General features: G+C 36.2%; 1 protein-coding gene across 1 annotated transcript; it reads right to left on the minus strand.

The window, feature by feature from the left end:
• Positions 1-5,612: 5,612 nt before the first annotated feature.
• On the minus strand, positions 5,613-7,402 carry LOC110922180. Its single transcript, XM_022166489.2, has 2 exons — positions 6,213-7,402; positions 5,613-5,955 (listed from the first exon to the last, which is right to left on the minus strand). Exons 1-2 carry the CDS (start codon positions 7,372-7,374, stop codon positions 5,918-5,920), a joined length of 1,200 nt encoding a protein of 399 aa, XP_022022181.2. The 5' UTR covers positions 7,375-7,402; the 3' UTR covers positions 5,613-5,917.
• Positions 7,403-13,394: the final 5,992 nt, after the last annotated feature.

Genomic DNA, 13,394 nt, shown 5'->3' on the forward strand with positions numbered 1-13,394 from the left:
TCCTCCCAAACGGTCATATCCCTCAAACGGTCATCAGCAATGGTCATAAAATTCGAAATTCAACGCATTGGTATTTTTGTTGGTTCAAACCTTAAGTATTGTGTGTGTATATATATAGCATGACAAAAGGTTTTTTTTATAAAAATCATCCTCCCAAACGGTCATATTCCTCAAACGGTCATCATCAGCGGTCATTTTTCGAAATTCAACGCGTGATATCTACCACGCGTCACCAAGTCCACGCGTGAAAGTTTGATGGTGGCGGCGGTATATAACGTGGTATAAGGGGTAAAATTTATTCTTCACGCGACGCCCCGGGTGCCCTAATAAGATAAATCAATAACTTTTATAAACTTTTATCAAAATTACTATAATAAACCATTTACTTTTAAAAACGTTTATAACAAGATAAATCAATAACTTTTATAAACTTTTATCAAATCATCCTTCCATCCAATTTTTTTTATATATATTTTCTTGCACCATTACCGTAATTAGTATTTATCTTGTATAACAAAATTATCTTCTACTCTGACTAATAGTTTAGTGATATCTAACTACTACAATAAAAGAAACTAATTTTTGAACACGTGTCATTTATTGAAGGTATCCTCAATTCTATACTTATTTTATATTAACTAAATAAATAATAAATTAATATTAAATCTTATCAAACTTTAATAAAATATTATCCTCAAATCTAAATTATTAATTTAATATATTTTTAAAATAAATACCTCTCTTATCTACTTATCTTATATTAAATATATAAATAATAAATTAATATTAAATGTTATCCTAATTTATTAAAAAATATAACTTTTTTATTATTTGTTATACAAAATTATATTTATTCAACTCGTATAAAACGCGGGGTTTTTAAGGATATAATTTTTTTTTTACAATTTGGTAGATTTTTCAACCCGACTATACATGGGTTTTTTAAAGATACGACGTTTTTAGTATTTAATATACAAAATTACATTTATTTAGGGTATAATTTTTTTATTATTATGTAGATTTTTCAACCCGACTATACACGGGGTTTTTAAAGATACGACGTTTTTAGTATTTAATATACAAAATTACATTTATTTAATCTATGTAATACACATGGTTTTTAAAGATATAACTCTTTTTTAGATCTATTCAACACGTGTAATATACGGGGTTTTTAAGGATATAATTTTTTATTATTTGGTAGATTTATTCAACCCGATTATACACGGGTTTTTTAAAGATACGACGTTTTTAGTATTTAGTATACAAAATTATATTTATTTAATCTGTGTAATATACATGGTTTTTAAAGATATAATTTTTTATTATTTGATATATAAAATTACATTTATTTAACCCGTACAATATACAGAGTTCATAAAAATATAACTTTCTATTTTTAATATATAAAATTATATTTATTCAACCAGTGTAATACACGGGATTCTAACCTAATTATCATATAAATCAATCAATAAATCTAATAAACTACTTTCAAATAAATCATAATATTAAAAATAAAAAATAATCATTTGTAAAAAAATTATAAGAAAACTAGCAAAAAACTTTTAAAGTTCTTAAATTCTATAAAAAGTTTCTCAAATTTGATTAGGAAATTTTAATATTAAATTGAATATTATAGTCATTAATTCATACTTATTTTACAAAATCTGATATTAACAATAGTTATATACTTTACAAAGCTTTTGCATGTTCATATATTAAATATGAGAATATTAGTAATTCTTTTAAATGAACAATAAAAACAAAAATAAAGTAAAACAAAAAATTAATAAATTAATATGTAAAAAGGGTGAGGATCAAATAGGAAGTTTATTTTGGCTAGCAAGGATAGCAAGCAATAGGATTAGAACATGTGGCAAAATTAAAGAGGAATGATATTTTAGTCAATCTTATCCTTTTCTTCTTCCTTCTTCGTCCCAGTAACAGTAAAACCCACCATTTTCAAAACCCGCCATCTTCAACCATTTCTCCACTTTCTATCTCAATAATCACTACATTATAATGCGATTTTCATCACCAATCAATGATTCAAACACCCGATCAACATGTTCTTCAACTTTTTTTTTTGAAGAAAACCCAGTTTAATTTCATTCAAAATCTCGTTTTTTCCCGTGATTTTGAAGATAATCACTCGAACCGTTCGATTCGATCGCTGATAAGTGTTTCTATCATTCAAATTTCGTCAATCGTTGAAGAAATCGACTTCGATCCATGTAAGAAATTCTTTAATTTCATTTTTACGATCTGTGTTTTTGATTTAGTCATTGCGTTTTATAATCTTGGCGGGGGTCCGGGGACAGCGCCCCTGGTAGTAGGGTCCAAGGGGCGGCAGCCCCTGGCGGGGTCCAAGGGGCAGAGCCCCTCGCTCATTTCGAATTCAGAAATTAAATTGCTTTAATAAAAATGCATCAAAAAATTAAATTTTCCAGAAATTGGCTCATTTCGAATTCAGACAATTTCTGATTTGCTACTCTCTGGTTCAGACAATTTACAGACAGTTCACAGACGGTTTTATGTGTCCATTGCGTTTTAGAAATAAGAGAGTTTTATGTGTTTTGTGGTCATTGCGTTTTATAAAAAACACATTTTTTAACTGTTTTTAGTCATTGCATTTTAGGTAAAACACATTTTTGAAGTGTTTTTAGTCATTGCATTTTAGGTAAAACACATTTTTAGGTGTTTTCAGTCCATTGCGTTTTAGAGAGAACACTTTCTTTTGTTTTTTAGGCCATTGCGTTTTAGAAATGAGACATTTTTAAGTGTTTTCTGGCCATTGCATTTTATAAATAAGACATTTCTTTGTGTAGAAGATTATGGTTCAATGTTTGCCTTGATTCTCATTAAACAACCCTTTAAATACACAATACAATCTCAATATTATGGGAAGAGATAATTACAATGAATTACAAATAATATCCTAAAGTACATAAATGATATTTCCCTAACATATTCCATTACACCCCCGCAGTCGAAACGGGAGGTGGTCGAATGTTGAGACTGGATCGAAAATCTTCGAATAATATACGTGGCAAGCCTCTGGTGAAGATGTCTGCAATTTGAAACCTAGTGGGAGTGTGTAAAATTCGAACCGTGCCGCGCTGAACATGTTCACGAACAAAATGGATATCCAACTCAATGTGCTTGGTGCGCTGGTGCTGTACCGGGTTACCAGACAAATAAATGGCACTGATGTTATCACAGTAGATGAGAGTAGCCGACTTGACCGGGCGGCGAAGCTCAAGAAGAAGGTTGCGTATCCAACAAACCTCGGCAACGACATTTGCAACTACCCGATATTTGGCCTCTGCACTTGAACGAGAGATGGTAGATTGGCGTTTAGAAGACCAGGATAACAGATTGGGCCCCATGTATACACAGTAACCGGAGGTGGAACGACGAGTGTCTGGGCAGCCTGCCCAATCTGCATCAGTGTATGCTCGTAGAGAAAGATCCGTAGAGGCTGAAAGTGTTAAGCCATGATCCGCGGTTCCCTTGATGTAGCGGATAATACGTTTGAGTGCATTCCAATGGTCAGTTTTAGGGTCATGCATGTGCATACATATCTGCTGGACGGCATAGCTAATGTCGGGTCTGGTGAACGTAAGATACTGGAGAGCACCAGCTAGACTCCGGTAAAGAGTAGGATCAGCAAACAGTGGGCTGGCAGCGGCACTAAGCTTCGGCTTCGTATCCACCGGAGTTGCAACTGAGTTACACGTGGACATGCCAGCGCGAGAAACTATATCCAAGGCGTATGATTGCTGAGACAAAAACATTGTGTCAGTATTCCGGGAAACCTGAATGCCCAAGAAGTAGGTGAGAGGCCCAAGATCTTTCATAGCAAATTCAGCCGCGAGGCTAGTGATAAGATGCGAGCGAAGAGTGTCAGATGAACTAGTAAGAATAATGTCATCCACATAAATGAGTAGGTAGGCAACGTCACCCCCTGTATGATATGAAAATAGCGAGTTGTCACACCTGCTTTGGATGAACCCAATAGAGAGAACAAAGTCTGTGAATCGTTGATACCACGCCCGAGGAGCTTGCTTAAGCCCGTATAGGGACTTCTTTAGTAGACAGACATGATCTGGATAATCTCAGTGCCGAAAACCCATAGGTTGGTACATGTAAACGGTTTCGGATAAATGACCATGTAAAAAAGCATTTGTAACGTCCAGTTGATTGATGGACCACGACTGTGAGAGCGCTAATGTCAAGACCATACGAATAGTTGCGGGTTTGACAACTGGACTGAATGTTTCACCACAATCCACACCTACCTCTTGAGTACGACCATCACATACCAAACGGGCCTTGTATCGTTCCAAAGTACCATCTGACCTGTATTTGTGACGAAAAAGCCACATACTACGAATCACCTACATGTTAGCCTGCCTCGGGACAAGTTCCCAAGTCTTGTTTTTAATTAAAGCATTAAACTCGTTAGTCATAGCATTATACCATTCCGGTTTGGACAGGGCTTCAAGTGGTGTTTTTGGTATAGGAGAAATGGTGGTGTTAGAAAGGTTAAAAATGTGTTTGGGTTTAATGATACCGGACATTGAACGAGTCCGTATTGTGCGAGTGGGGGGTGGAGGCGGTGGTGTGGGAATCGGGCTGGGCTGGATCGGTGATGAGATTAGTGGGTCGGATGAGGTAAAGGGCGGACTGGGTTGGGCCGGTGAAGTGGGATGGGTCATTTGGTGTTGGGCCGAAGGGATGGGTGGTTGGGGTGAGTCTTGGGCTGATGTGGTAGTGGGAGGTTGGGTTGGAGGGGTCGGCTGAGGTATAGGTGGGCTGTGAGGAGGAGGTATCGTGTGGGATGTGTGGTGGTATTGGGCTGGGGTATAGTTGGGATGGTCTGCGGTTGAGGGGGCGGGTAACAGTAGGCTTGGATTGATGGGGTCATCCAAAAAGGTGTAATTTTGGAGTTTAGGTATGGGTTTGGTAGCAAATGGGAATATCGTTTCATCGAAAAGAACGTGCCGGTTAATTGTGATTTTGTGGGTTTTAAGATCAAGGCACTTGTAACCCCTATGGTTGGGTAGATAACCAATGAAAGCACATGGGGCGGAGCGGAATTCCAGTTTGTTAATGGCAGTGTGGGGTATTAGTGGATAACACATGCAACCAAAGACTCGTAGGTGGTCATAAGTGGGTAGACATTTGTAAAGGCGTTGGGTGGGTGTTTGAAATTGATGTAATTTGGTGGGTATGATATTTAGCAGGTAGGTGGTTGTTTCAAGGGCATGTGGCCAGTATGTGTTTGGCATGGACGAGTGGGCTAGGAGTGTGCGAAGAAGGTTATTTATGGTACGAATTTTCCGCTCCGCTTTTCCGTTTTGTGATGAAGTGTGTGGACAGGAAAAGCAAAAGTGCATTCCGTTTTGGGTACAAAAGGTGTGAAATTGATGATTAGCATATTCACGGCCATTGTCACATTGTAATTGTTTTATTTTAGCACCAAATTGGGTTTGAACAAAGGTGGTAAATTTAGTGAACATGGAAAAAACATCGGATTTATGGGCAATGGGGTATGTCCATAGGAAGTTGGTGTAATCATCTAAAAACAACACATAGTACCGATGACCCCCGTTACTAATAACGGGAGAGGTCCAAACATCACTGTGCACAAGATCAAAAGGCATAAAGGTAGTAGTAATAGATGTAGCAAAAGGAAGGCGAGTATGTTTGCCAAAAATACAAGAAGAACAAACTTTATTGTCTAAAACACCACATTTAATAATTTTTAGAAGTTTTCAAAGTTCGCAAAATAGTTGGTACAGGGTGGCCAAGCCGTTGGTGCCATATGTCTTGGGAAATAGCTGCAAAGGTAGAAGCGGTGGTGAGGTTGGTGATGTTGGACGGGCTGAGAGTGTAGAGATCCCCCGAGCTATTGCACCGCAGGATAGGTTTCTTGGTCTGGAGATCCTTCACAGTAAAACCATAAGGGTCAAATTCTATGGATAATTGGTTGTCAGTGGTAAAACGACGGACAGATATAAGATTTTTCACAAGGTTAGGTGCATACAAGACATTTTTAAGTTTGAAAGGTGGAAAGGGTGGGGGTAAAGTAATGTCACCCTGTCCGAGTACTGGAATGGTTTTACCATCACCAACAATAATATTTCGAATAATGCTAGAATTAAAAATAGACGGAAATTTATCAGATTGAGGAGACATTGTACCTGAGGCGCCCGTATCCATGGTCCAAGACGATTCGTTGTTATGTAGTGCCAAGTTGTAGAGGGCCTGAGCTATGTCCGTTGGGCTGTAACCAGTGGTGTATGACTGGGCCGCGACATTAGAAGAAGCTGGTTTTGGGCCCAAGATACCCTGGGCCGAAGCTGCGGAGGAGGTCGCATGAGGTGGGGCTGGGTTGTTGGGGTATGGGCATGGTGGGGGGTTATTCCAAGCGGGCCAGGGAGATCCATTAGGAGGTGGGCCGGCCCAAGGCATGTATGGCCACATGGATGACTGATAATTGGCAGGTGGCCCATAGAAGTTGGAATAGGATTGTTGACCACGCCCTAGACCAAAGCTGTTGCGGCCTCTGCCGCGTCCGCGACCACGACCCCGTCCACGGTAGCAATCCGACTCGGTCCTAGTACGATCACGATTTTCTGTGGTGGCGCGATTGGAGGTGTCAGGTGTGGCGGTTAATGCGGTACCCGCAGCCTGTGCCGATATCTTGGCTTGAGCCGTTTTACGTTCCTCAACTTGGCAAAGGCGAGAACGGGTGTTGTAAAAATCTGGTAAGGGGGCGGTTTGTTGTAGGATGAGGGCGATGTTTTCGTATTGATCGTTTAGGCCGGTCAGGATTTGCATGACAAGTTGTTTTTCGGTTAGGGTAGAGCCAAGACTAGTGAGTTGGTCGAACATGAGTTTCATGGCTTGGCAATAGGCTGACATGTTGGGAAATTGGTCAAGGCGGGTGTTGGCAAATTTGTTTTGGAGGTCGATGGTGCGGGATTCTTGGTTGTCAAGGAAGATGTTACGGAGGGTAGTCCATGCGGTATAAGCGGTGGTGTCGTTTTTCATGATGGTGTGTAAGAGGTCCTGAGTTATGGTGTCGTATATCCATTGTAAAACAATGGCGTCGATACGTTCCCATGACTCGGAGTAAGTGGGTTTCGGTGGTGTGGGGGCGGTTTGTTTGTCGGAGGAGGTGGAGGAGTCGGTGTTGGTTTTTCGTGGTTGAAGGTGATCATAAACTTCATACGCTTTGCAATGGTTTTTGAAGAGTTCAGCCCAGGTATTGTAGTGGTTTGTTTGTTGATCAAGAACCAAGGGGATGGAGTTCTTGATGTTGTTGACAGTGACGGCTGGATGTATGGTATGAGAAGACATGGCCACTGTTTGTATTTGATAAGGGACAAAAAGTTAGACGACAGCTACCTATTGCAATCCGTCTTATATCAAAAGTGATAGAGAAAAAAAATTGACTTTTGGTCAACAGAAAAGAGAAAATTTGGGTGAAAGGTGATGAAAACAAAAATTGACTTTTGAAAAGGTAGTTGGGCGGCAATAAAATTAGATGGCTGGAAGCAACTGGGTGAAAGAAAAGTAGGAGGTAAATTCCTATTATTTTCGACCAAAGCAGAAGTGGCGGCAGGAAGGTCAGAGAAGAAAGAAAAGAAGGTTGGGAGGGTGACGGCAAGAGAGGAGAAGGAGGGCTAGGGTTAGGCTCTTAATACCATGTAGAAGATTATGGTTCAATGCTTGCCTTGATTCTCATTAAACAACCCTTTAAATACACAATACAATCCCAATATTATAGGAAGAGATAATTATAATGAATTACAAATAATATCCTAAAATACATAAATGATATTTCCCTAATATATTCCATTACTTTGTGTTTTTTGGTGCATTGCGTTTTAGGTAAAACACATTTTTATGTGTTTTCAGTCCATTGCGTTTTAGAAAACAGACATTTTAAGTGTTTTCTAGCCATTGCGTTTTAGAAATAAGACATTTGTTTGTGTTTTTGGTGCATTGCGTTTTAGGTAAAACACATTTTTATGTGTTTTCAGACCATTGCGTTTTAGAAAGTACACTTTCTTTTGTGTTTTTAGGCTATTGCATTTTAGAAATAAGACATTTCTTTGTGTTTTCTGACCATTGCGTTTTACAAATAAGACATTTCTTTGTGTTTTTGGTGTATTGCGTTTTACAAAAATGTCATTTTTTATGTTTTTTTTTCATTGCGTTTTACGCAACTGGGTTTTTTTATTGCGTTTTACGCAACTGGGTTTTCGAAAAATAGCAATAGTATACTCGTTTTAAAGATAAAAAAAACGCTCGTTTTTTTTGGTGCAATTTTTATAAAAAATAATGTTGTATGAGAGAGTTATTAACGTTTAAAAATTTGGGGGAGAATTGGAGGAGAGAGAAACTATTGCCTTTGATTGACTAGAATGCCCCTAAACAAACCCACGCCCCTCTTTTTTTTTTCCTTCATTTTCACACATTTAATCTTACCCCTTGATTAAATAAATGGATGATCAGGATTATTTTCTAGGCTTTCTACCCAAATAAACTTCCTATTATATCCAACCCTATCTAAAAATTTTATGCGTTGGCAAGGATCTCCAAAAACACTCTTCACGGTCCTCTTATAGTTAATTTTTTTGCGCGTGTTAAATACAATTTTTATTAAGGTTATTATTAGTTTACAATAAAAAGTCATTTAACAAAATTAAATTTGAAAAATTTAGAATATGAAACAAACCAACCTTGATTAGCCATGCATTTTACCTTTCGTAAAAAAAGTTTAACCCCATTATTTATTTTAGATTTCCAGACATGATTGATACATTAACTATTTTTTGAAAGCACGTTTATGTTTATAATGTAAACTGAGTTTTATATAATAATATAATAAGATAATACATATTCAAACTGCAACTTTTTGAAAGACTAAACTTGACGACGAAAAAGGATTTGTATTGAGAAACTTTATGTTAGTATTTTATTTTATTATATATAAAAAAAAAACTCGTTAGCTGATAAATTATAATTTATCATATAATTTGTCATGTTTGTCATATTTTATTTTTATATTCAAATATAAAAAAGAACGCGTTAGTTTTGTCATGAGCTTACCATCACTCCTAAACTAACACAACTTCCAACTTTCAATTGGGTTAGGATTCAGTTAGTTTGGAGTGATGTCGGAAAATAAGTTAAAAAATTGGGAGTGGTGTTGTACAAATCGAAAGTTGAAATTTTATCAGCCAATTAGTGAAAGTTAAAGTTATTTAAATTCAATATCCCTATAACAAGATTATGAAGAACTTGTAACTTCGATCATACCTTGATTAATAAGAATAGAATAGGTTATCACTATCTTATTAGTATGAAGCATTTAATAATATATAGCATTAGAGTGAAGTAATGTGAAGGTAATATATACCTATTTAAAGAGAGGTATTTAGTGAAAATAAACCGTTAGTTTTTTTTTTACCGAAAAATTTGGATCACTGACGGACCATTAGAGTATCATCGTATTATTAGTGAACCACCCGATCATATCCATCTTCACTAGGCAATAATGCTTATACACCAATTCAGGAGTAAACCTAAAAAATTTGAAAAACCCCCCTTGTGGAAATCGAACCCATGACCTATAATGTCATGGGCAAATATAAAGCGTTAGTTAGTGGATACCAATTTAGTGAATCTAAGGCCACCTGGTATACTCTAACACCCATAGGTGTTAATCCTAGATAGCATCCGTTAACATATGTTAAACCGCTCCTGAAGGGTGTTAAGAGGCATTAAAAGCTTCACGTGTTAAGAAGTTAACTAGGAGAGAGATGGAGGGAATCAAGCATTGCAAAATTTGCACACACACAACATGCTATATATATGTATTTTAATTAATTTTAAGGGGCGTTAATGGCGTTAAACCATTTTCTTGGTGTACGGTGAAGTGAAAGAGGGTCAAGTAGGTGATGTGGTGCCTACGTGTAATTAAGGGGCGTGAAAATATACCCCATAGCCTAAAGTGAATTAGTTAACACTCATTCAAACTGTTATAAATTTTGTATTTAATGTCTCAGTCTTTCTTTCTTCTCTAACTTTTTTATGTATTATTTCCACATACAAGTTTTTAAGAAAACTTATAGCCTAATGGTATTAAGTTTGTTGAAAAAGGTAACACTAATCATAAGGTTGAAGGTTTCAGTTTCTTGGACAAACGATATAGGTTTAAAAGTAGGAATATTGGATTTAAATAACCAAAACTTTCACTTATTGGCTGATAGCACTCTCAACATTCGGTTAGTACCACACCATCTGAAGTGGAATTTTTTGATGACATGGCAGCTGACGTGGATTATGACATGGCTTTTTTGATGATGTGGCAGCTGACTTTGCTTTTTTTAATGATGTGACACAGGTTTGGTGGCGTGGCCGCTGATGTCACCAAACTAGGGTAGGGTTCAGTTAATTTTGGATTGTTATTCGTCAATAAATTGAAAGTTGAGAGTTGTGTGGTGCAAATCGAAAGTTGAGAGTGCTATCGACTAATAGTGAAAATTAAGGTTAATTAAATCAAATATCCCTTAAAACTAAGATTAATGGATGTGTGACTTTTATGCTTTACAAAAAAAGGTAATCAAATTTAAAAATAAACTATTTATCTCATATTCTTAAAAAAAAGTATTTGTTAAGGTACTTCATATTGGAAGATTGGTTAGGATTGTACCATTATCTCTATATAAATTATATAAACTAGTTATTTTTCGCCCGCGCGTTGTGGCGGGACCCAATGACTACAAAAGGCGTGTCAACAACGGCAAACAGATATCGAATATCAAAACATAAATAAAATGACGTGGTAAGGATAATCACTCCGTCATAAAAAATAATTTTAAATAACCTAATATATAACAATAGGACCCACACGTCCTACACGTTGGAAATTCGGTTGTTTTCAGTTCAGTTATTACGGTGCTAACACGTTAAAATATGGATGAGCTCGGTACCGGTAACGGCAGCGAAAGTACCAATCCGGAAAATCATCGAAATTAGGTACCGGCACCGAAAATACTCGGTATAATACGATATGGTATTTGAAGGTAAAAATCAATAAATACAGGTATGGTGCTAGACCGGTGTCGAACCGAAAGTAACGATTCTGAAAACGCCAAAAGGTGGGTACCAAATTGGTACCGAAAATGATTTGGTATAGCAAATTTGGTACCGATACGATGCTGATTCATTTACAGGATTTGATACGATTTGCTCATCAATATTCTAAATATGCAAGTTAATTTAAATGTTACAATTTATTCATTACAGAAAAAGACAAAAAAGAAAGCAAAATAAGTTGTTGTGTATATAAAAGCTCATTCAAACGAAATATAGTTTACTTACCGTGTGTATGAAAAATAATCTAAACGGTGCAATTACTTGCATTGCTGCGTTGCTACAGGATTTGATGAGCTCGGTACCAACCGGTACCAAAAATACCGTTACCGAAATCCTCAAAAGTGGGTACCGGTACCGAATATACCTAGTATGGTACGCGGTACTGGTACGGTATCGGTATTTGAGGGTAAAAACCGGTGAATACCTGTGCAGAACCGGTACCGAAAATACACCGATTTGGTAAATTTGAGACCGGTACCTATACCCGATACCATTTGCTGATCTCTTAATGATGTATTCCATTCTAATTTTAATTTAAAAAATAAATTATAAAGCACTGTTCCCGTTACCGAAATCTCCAAAAGTGGGTACCGGTACCGAATATACCTAGTATGATACGGTTCGGTACCGGTCGGTACTGATACGGCATCGGTATTTGAGGGTAAAACCGGTGAATAACTGTGCAGAACCGGTACCTAAAATACACCGATTTGGTAAATTTAAGACCGGTACCTATACCCGATACCATTTGCTGATCTCTTAATGATGTATTCCATTCTAAATTAATATATGATAAAAAAGAAAGTGAAGCATTGTTCATTCACTTTCTTTTTTATCATATACTAGTAATAAGACCCGCGCGCGTTGCGGCGCGGGTACTTCGTAAATGTCAAATGAATTAGTCCAAGCGTTATGTGTATGATTGAACTCAGTTTAACCTATATAAGCATCGTGATTCGATCAAAACGTAAAGTAAATTGAATTTATACCATACAATCATAAGATATTATACGCGACCCGACTAACTCGAATACTGTCAAGTCAAAACGAATACGCGACTTGGATCATATGTAGGAAATGTACAAAATAAACCACAAAAGTGTACACCAAGTTAACGTTAAAACGTAGACAAACTCGAACTTATAGGAAAACGTATACGAATTTTGAGTCGAAATCTAGACAAACTCGAATATTGTACCGGCTATGCGGCGTGATTATATATAGACTATTAGCGACCCTTTACGTTAAAACGTAGACAATGTCGAATTTAATCGACGAATCGTATTTGACCCGATTATTTTTAAACAAACGACATGTACATCGAAAGTATGCTCGAAAACGTATTATAATTGAAAACAAAATTTTCTTCGAAATGTAGACCAACTTGAATTTATTTTGTCAAATCAAGACGTATTATATTTGACCTGAATAGTTTCTGAGCAAAACTGACATCGAAACATACATAAAAAAGTAAGCACAAAAATGTATTATATTTTATCCGACTTGTTTTCAAACAATTTTTTTCATCGAAACGTAGACCAACACATTTTTTTATACCAACACGTACATAAAAATAAGCACACAACAATTTTTTTTAAGTTAACTACCTAGTGTATTAAGAAAAAAATAGAATATATATACTCTCAATGGGGTCAAAGTGACATTTTATAAAGTTTACAAAAAGTTAAGGGGTTGAAAATTACATTGCCTAAACTAAAGGACCTAAAAAAGGGATGAAAATGAAAGTTGAAAAACTTGAATGTCAAAAAGCAATGTCTAAGGGGTAAAAATGAACTTTGAAAAAAAACTTTGAGGGGTTAAAGAGGAATGTCCACCGACATTCCTCTTTAAGATTATATAAATTAATTAAAAGAAGATAAATAATGTATTTTTCTTCATTTAGTCTATTTTTTTATTTATTGTAAACTTTCATTTGTAACTCACGTACTTTAATTATTCTATTTTTTTTCTTTTAATTTACCAAGTTATTTTTCTACCCCTAAATAGTTTTTTTAACGAACACGTTAATATCGTTTTAGAGATATTTTTTTAATTTCTCTTTTTCTTCTTTGCTATAACGAGTGTGACGAAAGTTTTTTTTTTTTTAGTTTTTTAACGAACGTGTCGGTACTCTTTTAAACATGTTTTTATACTTTTCTTTTTCTTTGCTATAACGAGTGCACTGAAACCGGCCGAGTTTCTGTTGGGAT

Source organism: Helianthus annuus, chromosome 13, assembly GCF_002127325.2.
Source record: "Helianthus annuus cultivar XRQ/B chromosome 13, HanXRQr2.0-SUNRISE, whole genome shotgun sequence".
NCBI classification, from domain to species: Eukaryota; Viridiplantae; Streptophyta; class Magnoliopsida; order Asterales; family Asteraceae; genus Helianthus; species Helianthus annuus.

Excerpts from the sequence above, each read along its gene's own strand:
- LOC110922180 (XM_022166489.2), bottom strand. The coding sequence starts at position 7,374 with ATGTCTTCTCATACCATACATCCAGCCGTCACTGTCAACAACATCAAG. Across the intron at positions 5,956-6,212 it reads CATGGATACGGGCGCCTCAG|GATCTCCAGACCAAGAAACC; the intron begins GTACAATGTCTC and ends TTTACTGTGAAG.